The 17141-nt window shown below is 36.3% G+C and overlaps 1 protein-coding gene across 4 annotated transcripts in view; it reads right to left on the bottom strand.

The window, feature by feature from the left end:
• Positions 1-17141, bottom strand: part of ANO3 (anoctamin 3) — a 231745-nt gene that overhangs the window by 155661 nt on the left and 58943 nt on the right. For 2 of the 4 annotated variants that reach the window (XM_034417234.3, XM_034417236.3), the window contains exon 1: positions 10196-10412. The exons of the other annotated variants lie outside the window; for them this stretch is intronic. In XM_034417234.3, coding sequence (XP_034273125.2) covers positions 10196-10247 — 52 coding nt within the window. In that variant the 5' untranslated portion in view covers positions 10248-10412. Of the gene's footprint in view, positions 1-10195; positions 10413-17141 lie in introns of those variants that run through there. 4 annotated transcript variants of the gene reach the window in all.

Below are 17141 nucleotides of genomic sequence, written 5' to 3'. Positions count from 1 at the left end.
ACTGCCAATGCTGCTACCCTTTGCCTTTAACTACATTTTTTTCAACAGACTCAATAAGACTATTTCTTACACTCAAGAAAAAATAATGTTTGGAGATTGGTGGTCTTCCGCCCCTGCTCATCCCTGCCATTTCCTGCACATGTCCTTATTTTTATGATGAAATGTATCTTATCCATCAAAATTTTCTGGAATTTGTTAAATGGCAAACTATTTCTTTGCTGTTTTCAAATTTAAGAAAGCTGGAAATGAATGCTCCTTGTTGTTAAACTTGTTGTTAAACTTGTTGCTTCACCTTCTGATAAGATTACATCATAAATGCTTACATCATTTTTCATAGAAATGAAATGTAATGCAGATTTCTTGAAGTTTAGGCGAACGGTAGTATTTTTTTTAAGTGCATCTATATGGCACCTGTAAGGCTGTTAAAGGAAGAAGGAATGCAAAAACTGAACAGGTGGCACCATGGAAGCAGCAAGATGATTATTTCTCTCCAATATACTTAAAAAGATCACCATGAGTCACCTGACATTTTGGGATACACTGATATTTCCTCTTTTTTTCTTGTAAAGTGGTTTATTTATTTTATTTTTTTAAATTTGATTTATATGCCACCCTTCTCCAGAGATTCAGGACAGCTTACAATGCGTTAAGCAATAAAGTGGTTTATCAAGGACTTTATTTATTTATTTATTTATTTATTTATTTATTTATCTATTTATTTATTTATTAGATTTTTATACCGCTCCCTCTCCCGAAGGACTCGGGGCGGTGAACAGCCAAAATTAAAAAAACATACAATATAAACAATTAAAATACGTTTAAAACAGAATTAAATCTAAAATGGCTCCCCAATTTAAAACGCCTTACCCATACCCCTATAAATAAGACGAATTTAAAATTTAAAAATTTAAAATTTCCACATTTAAAAAGGGAGAAGATTTAGGCCAGGCCAGCTTGATAAAATAGAAAAGTCTTAAGCGCGCGGCGGAAGGTGCGCAGATCCGGGATCCTACGTATCTCCGGGGGGAGCTCGTTCCAAATCGTAGGTGCCCCCACAGAGAAGGTTCTCCCCCTAGGGGCCGACAGCCGACATTGTTTGGCCGACGGCACCCGGAGGAGCCCCTCTCTATGGGAGCGTACTGGCCGGTGGGAGGCTATTTGTGGTAGCAGGCGGTCCCGTAAATAACCAGGTCCTAAGCCATGGAGTGCTTTAAAGGTGATAACCAGAACCTTGAAGCGCACTCGGAAGACCACCGGGAGCCAGTGCAGCTCGCGCAGGAGAGGTGTCACATGGGAACTCCATGTCGCTCCCATCACCACCCGCGCGGCCACACTCTGCGCCAGTTGGAGCCTCCGAGTGCACCTCAAGGGGAGCCCCATGTAGAGAGCGTTGCAGTAGTCCAGACGAGAAGTAATGAGGGCATGAGTGACTGTGTGTAGGGAGTCCCGATCTAGATAGGGACGTAACTGGCGGATCAGGCGAACCTGATGAAAAATCCTCCCGGACACGGCCGTCACATGGTCTTCTAACGACAGCCGTGAATCCAGGAGGACACCCAGGTTGCGGGCCCTATCCATGGGGGCCAATGATTCGCCCCCAATAGTCAGCGATGGCACTAGCTGACTATATCGGGACGTCGGAAACCACAGCCAATTTTATTTTATATAAAATAATTTTATGAGCAAATTTTATGAGCAAAGCAAGGAAAAAATAATCAAACTCTCTACAATTTTAACAGAAAACATTCTGTTTTAACAAACATAGCAAATGTTTTTTTCCTACACGTTCTAAATTATGGACTGGTCAACATGCCAATATCCTTCAGACACCTCATGGTGTCATACCCGTTTTGGTGATCAGTTTCTCCAAAATTTGGGATAGTATTGCATAGGTTTAATGGGTACACTTGTTGACTTTCAGAAAGTGATACTAAAATAAGCACTTCTGGACTCACAGGGCAGAGTAAAAATGCCTATTTGGATGCCATCTCTAGATGCAAAGCATTTTGATAGAAACGGATTCATAGCCTAATTTATCAGGGCTGTAAACTAAAGCATCCCTTGGTCATTCTATTCAAACTCTACATTATCTAGAATTCTGCAAAAACTGATTCACCCCCTTTGGAACGTCTGATTTTTTTTTTTTTTTTGCATATATTTGCCAATGAGTTTAATCAGAGCTTCATGGAAATGAAGTTCAAGAGAACAATCAACACTGAAGTCAGGCACTTGTTTCATTATTTCATATATAAATCATCCCACACATGATGCTTCAGGATGAGAGAAAAATTATCCCCTTAGATTCAGTAATCAACTTTTGGTAGAATAATTGTGACAAACAGTTTCTATTTTGTAATTTATGATTTGTCTCTCATATTCCCGTGAATATTTCCATCAGAGGGGTGGCTAAAGCAAGCAATGTAACAGTTATGGCAATGCAGTTGATGCCTCATCACTTTGTCCATGCATCTCACATTGACACTGATATGAAAGTAACTTTGTTTGCAAAACTGTGATTTTCATCTTGTCTACTTTGTCCTATTCCCCCATGACAAAGTGATTGAACTCAGTACCACTTGGAGGTTTTCCATAATGATTTACTTATTTCAAGTCTTGTTACAACATTTCCATGAGCTTTAGGAGTGGTACAATGGTTAGAATGGAGTATTGCAGGCTAACTCACTGCTCACTGCCAGGAGTTCGATTCTGACCGGCTCAAGGTTGACCAGACCTAGGTAAACTTTATAAGAAGCTTGGTTTGAAATGAAGCCAAGTCTTAAGGTTTCACCAAGTAATCTAGGAAATTTTGGCATGAATTACAATTTTATTTTTAAAGTAAAATGTGTTTTTAAGGTCATTTATGTATTTTTACAGTTCAGCCAACAATTGTTCTGTTCTGCCAGCTTTATTTATTGCCATTTTCAGGTGATATAGACTTGTGGATGGTGAAAAGGAGAGCCTTTCATCATAAATTAAATTTTCCCTTACTACAACTTTCATTCCCTCATCTGATCTGTGTTTCTCACATACTGTAATTTGTATTGTTCATCTTAGGTACTGTGCATATGGAGACAACACTGTAGAAGGATGGAAGGAAGAAACCATTTGATGTGAATGGAACAGGATTGTTTAGGGGCAGTGATTAATTAATGTCTGGGGTAAGTTTTTTAAAAAAACTAAAGAGCCATGGTGGCACAGTGGTTAGAATGCAATATTGCACAGATGGCACAAGTGGCACAGTAGTTAGAATTCAGTATTGCTAATTCACTGCTCACTGTCAGGAGTTCGGTTCTGACCGGCTCAAAGTTGACTCAACCTTCCCTCCTTCTGAGGTGAGTAAAATGAGGGCCCAGATTGTTGAGGACAATATGCTGACTTTGTAAACTACTTAGAGATGACTGTAAAGCATTGTGAAGTAGTATGTAAGTCTAAGTGCTGTGGCTATTGCTATTTAGATCTAAGCATTGACTTGACCATTATAAAATGTATTTTTTCCTCTGCATTCTCGCTATTGTAAACTGGCTGGTATGTTTCAGTTCACTGCCATGGTTACTTGCAGTTGCAGCTGATGTATGGTCTGATACTCTCTTGTAGTAATCCTGATCCAAAGCAGAATGTGTGCTTCATTCAATTACTTGATATTGTTCAGGTCCTGAGGCAGCAAAGCAGTCCCTTAGCCATTGTGCTAATGTTAATGCTGATCATTGTGCCCTTAGGATGTTACCTAGTTTGGGTAATGAAACATCTACAAGAAAATAACCAAACTCAGAATGCACTGAGGACCCCTCATTGTGTTAATCCTCTCATGAGTGACAATTTGTATGAGATGAATGGAGTCACCATGTGCTTCTAGAGTCTGTGTGGTAAAACATCACTGGGACAAAGGGAGCCAAAGCTTAGGAGATTCATAAACCTGGCTGAAATCATCCTTGATTGTTTAATGAAGTGCTTACACAACTCGTTTTATTTATTCCTTTAACTGAATTGACAAGATGGCAATTACTTTATCACAATGGAGCATATTTGATGTCTTTGTGAAATAGCTGAATAATACCAATGATATTTTGTCATTCAAACTTTTCTAACATGTCAGTAGGATCCACATGAAACATTAATTGTCAAAGATGTGCAAAAAATCAGAAAAATCAAAAGGGTGTTTCCTTCATAAAGCTGTATGCTATCCTACCATAGTATTAACAGATAACTATCTTTTCTGAGGCTTGTCATCTGCAACTAAGACTGGAAACTCTATTATCCAAAACCATATATCAAATAGATCATGAAGAATTTTCTTACAGTCTGTCATCAAATATGCCACACATTTTGATTCATGTATCATAACTGAAGCTTTTAAGCATTTGCAAATACATGTAGAGTTCTTCAGACTCAAGTCAAATGTCCCAGTGTAAATACAGCAGCCAACTAGATCAGCTGGACCAACAAGAAACCAGACCAAGATCCATTTTCCCTCCATTGTTTTCATGGTGTCTACTGGGGGAAATAAATGACAAAGTATTCAATGTGATGAGAGGATGTAACTTCAGCCATTTTCATAATCCTGATGACATCCTGGCTTGCTTTGGAAGCATCTTTCAATTCAAGAAATAGCATACAGTCATCCAAATTTATACACCACTCACTATTAGCCTTATCCTCATGAACTTGTCTAGTTCATAAAATGGGTGGCCATTATACCCACTGATGGCAATTAATACCATTGTTTAACTATGTGTGTATAATGAAACTCTCATCCATTGATTATGTCCATGTTAGATAGTCTTGAGAGGAAGTTAAAATTCCTTCTTTGTCACAAAGGGGACTTGATAATTTTAGGCCAATAACTTACTTTCCCTGGTTAGGTTATCTCATACAAAGGTCAAAAGGATACAAAGGAAGAACCCAATCATTTAATATAAAACATTGAATGAAAATATCAGAAGTAAAATACCAGATGTGAAAAATGAAACTTTCTGCATAAGTAAAGTTATATTAAAAAAAATTACATTTCACAGAGGGGGGGGGGGAGAGAGAGAGAGATTGATTGAATGAATGAATGAATGAATGAATGAATGAATGAATGAATGAATGAAAGTGTATTAGGGCTGGTTTGCTGCCAGCTTCAATTTATTTCAAATTAGAAGTGCTCCCAAATAACCTTTAGAGGTAAGGTCAAATGATCAAATACGCTTGAGGAAAAAGTTCAGTCTTTGCTTTTGCCATACTAATCAAAGAAGGAAATAGCAAGTCATGGGAATGACTGGGGGTTCAATATCATTATTGCTATGGTTTGTGTATTGCTTGGCAGCAAATCCAAGAGGCTTTTCTAGATATAAGGAAAAATATAGTACATAGTACAAAAAGCCAGTGAGGATCTAAAGTTAAATATTGCATAAAAAGAAAATTATAGTTATGAGGCTTCAAGTGGTTTTCATTCATTGAATAAGATAGAAACTTAAAAAAATCTCTCTTAAACAGAAACTTTAGAATGGGAATAGCTATATAATTTGGTGTTGTATCTATTAGTATCATTAGCCTACAACATATTGCCTTTCCTATCCAAATTTCTCTGAGCTTCTACAAGATTTGCTGAAAAGTCTGATTTTATTTTTGTCTTTTAATTAAGCTATAGTTCAGTTTTATGGTATTGAGTTTAGGAAGGTCTTCTTGATCTAATAATGTCACAATGAAGAGATGGGATGGTTTCATTTCTATTTTTGATTAGCTCTAGCTTGAAGTGTCAACCCAAATCAAATTACTTATGGCCAAACTTAGATCAAATTTGTTTTACCAACTCAGCTTCATATCATAGTGTAAGAACTAGTTTATTACAAGATATAACCTGTTAACTACTGCTTAGGATTCAATGAGAATAATAAAATGTATTTATTGTTATTTATTTATTATTATCTCTTATTCATTAAATATGAAACTCAGTCAACTGGACATTTAAAAATGCATCACAAATACCATTGACTGGTGCTAATGGCTGATACTGGCTGCCAGCATCCTAGGTATCAACCAAATATCTTCTTAAAATATATGATGTTCCAAGTAGCGCAGTTTTTTGCAGTTCCGTTGGTGTTATTGCAGGAAGCTGCAATTTCTTGATTTGTTTTGTAAAATTCAATAATAATAATAATAATAATAATAATAATAATAATAATAATAATAATAATAATAATAATAAAATGTTGTCCCAATTGTAATTGGAGCCCTTGGAGCAATACCCAAAGGGCTACCCCGCTATTTAGAAATTCTAAATTTGCCGGACTTGAATATTTTGACTCTACAAAAAACCACCTTACTCGGAACAGCTTACATTCTCTGACGATACCTTAACAGTTCCTAGGTCCTTGGTTAGGACTCGACCTGCTGAGCTATTAACCAGCCTCAAAGGCTGTGAATCTCACTAAAGATTAAATAATAATAATAATAATAATAATAATAATAATAATAATAATAATAATAATAATAAATAATTTCCTCACAACCATGTCATAGAAAAAAGGAGGGAAGCATTTATGAACTTCCGGTAACTGCAGTTCATGCTTGCAAATCAGGTCTATTTCAAACTTGACAACTGTAGGACTGCCAAATAAGAATAATATATAATAATGTTTACCTTGAAGTGTCTCTGGGAATGCACTGCAGATGGAACTTGGTTATTAACTGCTATTTCATGTTTTTTTTTAAAACAGAGAGATAGCAAGTGAATAAGAAAGTATGTGCTTCCTTTGTTTCACACAATTTGAATTTCTAAGATTCACATGTTAATATATATATTAATTTGCACTTTGAAATTATTTTACATAATATTGTTCATTAGATGAATCAATGGACTTTAACAGTTATAATACATTGTTCTTTACCGAGTATGAAAATATCTCTAGAATATGAAGGTAGGTAGATTTGTCTTTTAAAATGAATGTGATTAGATGTAAATAAAGAACATTTAGTGACACTGCATATAATTACTTAGAATATCTCTGAATCATGTCTTCCATGCTGCTGCTGAACAAGCTAAGTGGCAAAACAATTTACTGCAGGTCAGGTTCACATGTATGGCAAAACTACCATTTATTTTACCATCCCCGAAGCCTAAGGGGTGTATGCGTGGCTCTCTCTCTCTCTCTCTCTCTCTCTCTCTCTCTCTCTCTCTCTCTCTCTCTCTCTCTCTCTCTCCCCCTCCCTCCTTCCCTCCCTCCCCCCTCCCTCCCTCCCTCCCTCCCTCTATATATATATCTCTATCCCCAAGACACACATTTGTTATAAAACACAAAATAATATTCATTTTTCTTAGTTCTATTATTTTTTTTAATGAAAAGAAGTAATATTTCCTATCTGCTAATACCTTTGAATTTAAGAACTACTGAATTTGGTGTTAAAATGATGATTTCATTTCAAGATTATTGAAACTCTCCTTATTCCATCATCTCCAAATTTAAAATTTGGTGCAAGAAAAGAAAGACAGCTCAATTAATAAAACTGGGAACATGAAGTTTGCTAACTTCACTTACATCAGCAGTATGCTTAAAGGATTAGATTAGAACCACAGAGTTGACATCTCTAAGAGACAGTTTTCAACATGCTTCGTATAAAATGCCTATTAGGTCATTCTGCATACACACACACACACAAACACACACACCAGGCTTGGAATTATACATGTGTGCAAATTAATGTACCTAAATTACACATGTGTGCAAATTAACATATCTAAATTTAGTATTTGTCCTATTACTGGGCTGGGAACGGGGATGGATATTTGGGACAATGTAATTCCCAATGAAACATTCAGGCAATTTATATTAAGCACTTTATATTAGGCAAAGTAGCTTCAGAAAACACTCCATCTTTTCCAGCCATGCTTGGTTGGGATTCCTTGGAATGAGTTATTTTCAAAGAGCTTGGCAATCTTGTCTTCAGAGCCTGAGATTTCTGTAGCTCAGATGGGCAGCTTAGTGTCCATTTTAATTCAGATCATTCTCACATCTGTGGCCAGTAGCAAGGGATCCTGGGAGTTATAACTAAAACTTATAGAGAGTAGTACGTAGTTTACCCTGGTTCTTTCCATGACTATTTAGGCTAGGGCTGTCAAACTTCCAGCCCATGGGCCGGATACATCACATGCTAGTCACACCAATGCCTGGTTTAGAGAAGGGGAAAAAATTCCCGATACATCACGTGATGACACCATGATGATGTGAATTTGACACCCCTGATTCAGCCAAATCACAAAATTAAAAGCATGGGAACTAAGTGCTTAAGTTTGGAAAATAACTTATAGTAACAACTATTTAAGGAGATTAGGTATAATTTTTCCTTTATTCAAGAATTGTAAAGGGGGACATTATTCTTAATAAACTTGTCCCAGGGAATTAAGGTGTTGCAGGACAATCCTGTGCTGGAACACTTTTCATAACATCATTTGAAGAGTTCTGATACTAACAAGAATTTGGGGAAAGTGTTTATTCATTTGGTTGGCACCAACAAATAAGAACCAGATAGGATTTTACTAATAGGAAATATGCTACGTAGAAAGAAAACAAAATAAACAATAAAATACAATTTAACATTTATCCAGTAGAGTAAGGGTTAGGGTTTTTCTTAGTTCTTAATTTTCTTAAATAAAGAACAATAATGTCCCAAAATAATTTGAGGAAAGGCTTGATGGAGATGTATTCTAAAGTATTTACTCCATCACTAAATACTGAAAAGTAGTGAAGTTGCTAGGCAAGTTACACAAAGGATATTTGTGCACAGGACCATACCTGTTTCCATATTGTGTCTGTCAAAAATACCATCACTACCATGTACAAAACTACCATGCTGTTTGGCATCTTTGCACCTCCTGTACCAAACTCATGGATGCTTGTGAAAATGCTTAAATCTGTAAACACATACACATTTGAATTCAACATTTTCATCAACTATAGGTAGAACACAGGCATTGCTACTGACGACACCTTTTGTTTTACAATACTTCAGAAATGTATTTTGTTAGACATGAGTTACATTACAGGAAATCTTCTTATTAGGCCATGTTGGAGTCTGACTATTGCGACTGACTACAAAATAGGTAAATGGAGGAAAAGAAGCAAAGTTTGACTATATGGAAAAGTACCTCTGTTTTTTAGCACTCTGTTTTTAATATGTGAGCAAATTAAAAAGCCCAACAGCCAGAGGGGAAGTCTTGGAGATGCTTAACTCTTTCCTAATGTTATAATTTACTCTATACCAGCAGGTGCCTCATGGCTTACCCCTCTCATCCCCCCCCTCCACATATAAAAATGGGATTACTGATTCACAGGGTGATGATCCAGATCAATGAAATGCAGAAAGCTTTTTAAACACTCTCGAAAGTTCCAAAGGGGGAAAAAAATATGTAAAAAAGAAGGAACACGTTTCCTATGAAAATGCAAACCAGTCTCAAGGCATATTTGTAAATACAAGAACAGAATCACAATAATGGGATGCATCTTAAGATCATCCAAATCAGCTTCCTAGAAAGTTCTTTTTATACCAGTCTTCCATTCCATGGTACAAACCAAACCACAGCCTTTCCAAATCAGAAAACAGTATATCATTAGTTTACTCAATAGAATAGCCGTAAAACCTTGAATGGACTTACAATATTAACTACTGGAATCATTTCGAGAGTCAGAGTTAAACACAAACATGCTTATGAAGTAAGACATCATTGTTCTTGCTAGTGATTTCCAATTCTCAGAAACAGAATCTGAGTATTATTCTATACTGTGACAAATAGATGACAGATGATAGACAGACAGACAGACAGACAGACAGACAGACAGACAGACAGACAGACAGACAGACATAATAGTGGAGTGAATGACTACAACACTCATTTGTTCATTTCTAATTCTGGAAGAATGCAATCTTGTGATGAAGAGGCTTTTTCTTTTAGTACATAACTCATATCCTTTTAAGCTGTTTACAGGGGGAAAAAGTATTTAATGTAGCCAAGAGGGTTATTCCTCCACCCAGAGAACTCTTTCAAGCTCCAGTGCAAAAGAGTATTTTAACTTACTGCAAGAGTTTTAAAAGCTGCCTGCATTGGTTCTGTGCTCCAAATCTTTCCAGCAGCTGCTATGCTGAAGCTGAAGAATACTGCAAGGGCATGCACTTAATGATTTGACGCTCATCGCCGGAGAAAGAAAAGACTCCTACTGACCTTTTTGCTGTTTAAATGATTGTATGGAACCGGAGTGATGAACCATCTTCATAAATGAGAGCTCAGATGGGCCAATTTACAAAGCTTGAGGGAATTAAGGTGTTGCAAAACAGGAAGCAGAGCTGCTTGCTGCTCCATAGAATCCAGCACATTTGGAAGGACTGTGTAATCCAGCATTTGCTTCAGTGACTGTTGGGCTTGGAAGACTCTACTCCCCGCCGTTGTCATAGAAACTAGAAAGGCTGGTCCAGCTTCATGCTCCCCTTAGTGGATGACTTAGGTATGATTCACTACACCCATCCGATGGGGAAATGCAGCACTGTGTTGCTTTTGAATCTTGTGGGTACTTTTCTTTTTCTTTTTTAGGAGAAGGCAACTCAATAGGTTTCTAGAAGACAGTTCTGTTTTAAATTTACCTTTCATCAATGAAGCATTACCAATCAACAATAGTGACAGCCTTAAGCTATCATAGAGGAGAAAAATGGTCTGATGACAAAGAATTTTGCAGATAATCAGTGCAACATTTGATTTCATGGTTTCTCATCACTTGCTTCCTATCTGAATTTTTTTCATGGAATCAGTATATAAAAACATGGGATTCAGAGAAATTTTGGGTTTATGGCAAATCACATTGATGTTGAAGGCAGCATATTAATGTGTCCCTTTGTGAATACAGAGATTCTAATTTTTCAACTACATAAACCAATTTTCTTTTTTAACTACTGTAATTTTTATTTGAAAAGGTTTTGCAAGGTAAAAAATTACAAAGTTAAAGAAAAAAGGAAGTAAGAAAAGTAAATAGAAAGGAATGAAAAGAAAGAAAAAACACAAAAAAAGATATAAAGTAGTCAACCAACTTTCCAGAAGGTCACAATAAATGGACATGTGATGTCAATGAAATCCAATGAAGATATGCAACTTTTTAATGCATTAAGATGAGATGGATTCTGATACAATCTAATTTGCTCTCTTGGCTCAATATATTTGCATTAACTAAAGAAGGATTCAAATGATAATAATTTGGTTCAGGAAACCAAAAATTGACTCAAGGAAATGTTGTGAATATACAGAATGACAAGGTAAAAAAGGTTGCAGATTATCTGATGTAGATAACTGTTGACTTCTGCAATCCAATTTGATAATAGAGCTTGTCAGAATATTATAGCTTGTACCTGTAGAACATAGCACTTAGCACGTAGACTAATATACCCACTTCATAGTGCTTTACAGCCCTCTCTAAGAGGTTTGCAATGTCAGCAAACTGCCCCCAACAATCTAGGTCCTCATTTTCCGACCTTGGAAGGATGGAAGGTTGAGTCAACCTTGAGCTGGTCAGGATCAAACTGCTGGCAGTTAGCCTACAATACTGCATCCTAGCCACTGTGCCCCCATAGCTCCTATTCTGGGATCTTGTAAAACCAAAGCTTGGTTTATCACCAGAGGAGTTAAGATTTAACTAGCTATGAAATTAATGGCCCCAGTCTTTATTATTAATGGGGAATTCCAAGTCACGCAGGCTAAGAAACAATGGGGGCAAATTTCCTGGGCTTCTCCCAGGTAATCTCAGGTTGCAATCCATCCATGCACCAAATGTCATTTTATTTGCTATATTGTAAACTGACAATGAAGGCTCTTACTGTTATTTTTTGCCATGATCAAATCACTTTCTGAACAATATGTAGCTTGTCACTGCTGGTGTGGGGGACCAATTAAGTTTATCCATCCAAGGTGCTTTATGGATCTAGTTGCTTTCCAGTAGGTCTCTGGGATATTCCCCCCCCCCCCCAGTAATCTGGCAATCAGTTTCACCACACTTCCATCTAATTCTTGAATTTGGAGTTAATTAAGTTTGTGGATATTTCTGTTCTTGAATAGCTTCTCTCTGAAACTGATACTGATGTGTTCCTTAGAAAATGATATTCCCTGGTTATGTAGAAGATAAAGTAACTGAAATAATGATTAGATCGCTGGTGAAGGAAAATGAGAAATAAATATGATCAAACCTTGATGAGAACCCGTGTTAGGGATTACACTGTGGGAATAAGAATGGCAAATTGTTTTTTTTTTCTCCACCCTGATTATATTGGCAGTATATAATTTGGAAATATTGCTTATAGTAAATGGGCAGAGTTATTTATCCATAGGCTGCTGAAATGTTTGATAAAGATTTGCTGATACCATCACTTATATTTGATCGTCTGGACTCTGTATGGACAGATTCAAATAAGGTGGCTGAATTTAAGAATGCCTTGTGAAGTTATCTGAAGCTAATTTTGATTGTGAATTTCTAGAATGTGGGTAGGATTTTCTACAGAATGAGTTTGACAACCTGTGGATTGGATTCATACTTTCATTTGATCAACTAATGAGACCAAATTTTTGGATTCAAAAATTTGGGAGCTGGAATTGTGTCATCTGTCTTGAAGAAGAATGAAATGTCTACTTTATTTAATCATCAGATAGGGTCTGCTACAGAAGTGGGGAAAATATTATATAAATTCAATACGGTACATATATACTGTACATATATACAGGTCAGTTGCAAAAGACCCTAAGGTCTGATCCCTTTTAATTCAGTTTCTAGTCTAGACATGGAACTAAAACTGCATTGGTCATTCTAGTAGATGACCGAATATAGCACTGTTTGATATATTTAACTCCAGTATTCTGGACTACCTGTAATCTTTGGTAATGGATGATACTGTTTTGCACTGGTTCTGCTGCTTTCTGAATAGGTGTTCTATTTGGTAATGCAGTGGGAAGAAACTTTGAGCTGATATCTGCCTGCCTTGGTTCCTAAAAGCTATGAAGGACAGTAAAGAGAAAACAGGCTGAAAATGTCTCTGTGAGCATCAAGTTTGATTCGAAATGAGGTGTAACTTTCCATAAGGAAACAGGCCTGTAACTTGAGGGACTCTTGAGTACTGCTGTAATAGCTGACACACCAATTGTAGTCCTTAGAATGGAATCCTTGGTGATAGTAACACACACACTTATCTCTTTGAAACTAGTTATTGCAATGCATTCATGGATGGGTGCCTTTAAAGACTCTCTAGAAATGCAATTGGCACATAGTATGCCAGTAATTTCAGTAGCATACAAAACCATAGTAAATAAAATTATAAAACTAAATCTTCCTTCTTACATAAGAACGAATTTCTGGGAAACCTGTCTAAGAAATCCAACTCCATGAAATAAACTGAGCTCCAGTTAAAATACTATGAAAGTGGTTCTTGCTAGGTAAATCCTTTACAGCAAATGCATCCCAAATAGGTTTCTAGAAGAAAGCCTGCATGTTATTTCAATGCTAGGTGAACTGGAAGAGAATCATGGGTGCGAAAGAATCTTATTGCTCCCAGCATGCTGAAAGTTACATTTTTGCCCAGTTATACATTTTGAATGAGCAGAGACTTCTGTGAATTGATAGCTGGCAATTTACGTGTGCATCAATATTATAAATATTATATTATTCCTTGGATACTTTCTTCATTGTTTTTTAATCTTTAAAAACAGCTTTAGTTAGCATGCAGGAAACTGATAGATGTGTCCTGATGAACAGCATACGGTATCTAAAAGTCTGTTTAAAATACTGTGTATTGTATTTTTATTTATTTATTTATTAGCTCATCAAATATGTGCAAGATAGCATGTATAAATATGAACGTGGACATGAACGAAGGAAATGAATACAGATAAATGGGGCACAGTAGGACAGGGACAGTAGGCATGCTGGTGCGCTTATGTATGCCCCCTTTACAGACCTCTTGGAATGGGATGAGGTCCACGGTAGATAGTTTAAGGTTGAAGCTGTGAGAGTTTGAGGATGTAACAATGGAGTCGGGTACAGCAGTACAGGCATTGACCACTCTGTTGCTGAAGTCATATTTTCTGCAATTGAGTTTGGAGCGGTTTACTTTGAGTTTGTATCGATTGTTTGCCTGTGTATTATTGTGGTTAAAGCTGAAGAAGTTGTTGACAGGTAAGACATTGTAGCAGACAATTCTGTGTACTATGCTTAGATCACATCGCAGGCGGCACAGTTCCAGATTGTCCAAGCCCAAAATTTCAAGCCTGGTGACATAAGGCATATTTCTTAAAAGAAGCACCTGTGACATTGCTAGATAGAGTCCATTGACCTTCAATTGTTAAAAAGAGAATACTTATGAATGTATATGCAGACTCTCAGGACACTTTATGAGATCACCACATTCCCTCTTGAAATCTCACAAGATAAGAGCTATTTTATATGCACCCCCACCCATAACACACTCACGCATCTATGCCTACTGTTAGAAACAATTGCTAATCCGTAGGTAGGCTTTTCTGAATCCTCCTCTTTGGATTGAACAGCAAGATATATTTCTACTGATCATTTTCCTCTCCCCCCCTCTCCTGTTGGAACCTACAGTCATCAAATCTGTATAGTTTTGGAGTAAGATTTGTTGAACTTAACTGGGAATTATTTCTATGTCAACATATGCATGATTGCATTTATTCAAAGAATAGTTTATTATTTCTATATTCATTAGGAATGCATATAGTGTTAGAACAAATGTTTGACATGCCTTGACTTGAAATAACAAATACCTTGAATGTTGGCAGTCATTTCAGTTTGACTAATGAAGTGGCCTTTGGAAAATCACATCATATTATTTGGTAGGGACAGCAAAGGAGTGATACAGTAAAAAATAATTACTATCCTATTATATGAAAACAGAATTTACACTTAACATTATTAAAAAAATTGGGAAGGTTATTTTTCTTTCTCATGCTAACATATTTCAAATGAAAACACTGTATGGTATATATATGTATATTCCAAAATTGTCATAGACTATATTAATTCCGAATTGAACTTGAGGAATTCTGCTTATCTCTGTTTAAAAGTTTAACTATTATTTGCTGGTTATTCATGTGCAATTATTATGATTATGCTTTTGGAAAGGAAGATCAACACATTTCAAAACAACTTCTCCCATGAGTGAACCAAACTGCTGATATTTTCCTCCCATCTCCACTTTAAACGAAAGCCCACAAGCAAACATGGAGGAGTTTGTGAGAGAAACAACAATACCATAGTAGAAACTATTATAACAATCTATTTTCCTGCATAGTCACCTATTATTGAAATTTCATTTGGGCTCTTCTTCATTTCATATTACAACTGCAATATTATCATTCACTTGTATGAAAATACCATGCATCACATGGGTATTTGAACATAGATCTTTTTAACATTTATAGTTTGTTGTGTTTTACTAATGTAGGTGAAATGTTAATATATATATATTGCTTGTTCATGTATGATATGCAATACACTAAATATATAAAATAAAGAAATCTCATATCACAACATAGTGGAGAAAACAGTCACTATTTAAGTTGCTACCCTATTATTTACTATTAACTGGCAATTTTAAAGGTTATCTCTGCTCTCCTTACTTGTAATCATTTCTCTTTAAACTAGATTTGAAATACACCACCATTTAAATAAAGGATTGTTTTCTACCATCTTCTGAAAATAATAAATATTCTGATTCATTCTCCCCACGTCTGGCTCAGTAAGTTTGGAAAAATACATATAGGGTTTATGACTGTATCAGTGGTGAAATTCAATATTTTTTGCTATCGGTTCTGTGGGTGTGGCTTGGTGGGCGTGGTGTGGCTTGGTGGGTGTGGCTTGGTAGGCGTGGCAGGGGAAGGATACCTCAAAATCCCCATTCCCTCCCCACTCCTGGGGGAAGGATATTGCAAAATCTCCATTCCCACCTCACTCTGGGGCCAGCCAGACGTGGCATTTGCCGGTTCTCCGAACTACTCAAAATTTCCACTGCCGGTTCTCCAAATTACTCAAAATTTCCGCGATCCCGTTGCGAACCGGTAGTAAAGGTAAGTAGTACCCACCCCTGGATGATCTAATGGTATTTTCCTTTACTTCCAACAGGTTTTTTTTTTGTCACATATCCTGATGTGTATGCTCAGATGTTAAATGGGGTCAGAAAGAGTGATTGAATTTTTCTGTCATTCTTCTTGGCAGATTTTATTCTCTATTCAGTAAATAGATACTACAGATTGAAATGCTGTGAAACAATGTCACTTCTGTTCTCTTCTTAAGAATCCAAAAAAGTATAAAACAGAAAGAAAAGATGACTTGTAACCTGCATTTTTTTTTTCTTTGCAGTGTTTGCCCTGGTTTACATACTGATGTCAGGAGTAGCTGATCTTTATCTTAAAATAGTCACAGGAGACAAGCAATATAACTCATCATATGATTGGGCCTATTATTGAAGGGGAAGCTTAAGGAAGACGAAAAATAAATTTTATCTTCCTATTTCAAAACAGTGTTGTACAAAGAATAATGGAGGCTATCTTTCTTTGATCTGGAACTTGGATTATAGTTAAGTTAGTACATATGTCTGCCTCTCATATCTGGGAACTGTCTTTGACAGAGATTTTTTTAATATACACTTTCAATCTTCTGCCACAAATGGTTATTTTTTTCTGCTTCCAGCTTAAATCCATTTTATACACACAGCTGGATATTCCAATTCTCTTTTATTATTATGAAAAAGGAAAGCCTTTTTGTTTTGGTAAGAAAGTATAATTCTTTTTAGAATTATTTTTAAAAGCTGGAGATGGAACACTTCCTTACTATATAGTATTATTTATTTATTCTGCATAATATGTCCATATGCACAATCTCCTTGGGGAAGAATCAATGTGAAATATTGCTTAGGAGGTTTGGTTGTGAGAATCTTGTTGGATTCTTGCTTTTTCCATTTTCTATTTGTTTAAATGCCACTAAATCTGCAAGATAGACAGTTTGGGGTAGTGGACAAGGCATCAGGTTGGAAAACAGGAGTCCTGCCTTAAGTACAAGACTTTGGGCCATGTAACTTTCTTTCAAGCTTGGAAAGAAGCAATGACAAACCACTTCTGAAAAGAA

This window comes from Pantherophis guttatus, chromosome 1 (genome assembly GCF_059756535.1).
Source record: "Pantherophis guttatus breed Tessera chromosome 1, ASM5975653v1, whole genome shotgun sequence".
NCBI lineage: Eukaryota > Metazoa > Chordata > Lepidosauria > Squamata > Colubridae > Pantherophis > Pantherophis guttatus.
Note: the sequence above shows the minus strand (reverse complement) of the source record. Positions and strands in the feature narration are given on the sequence as shown.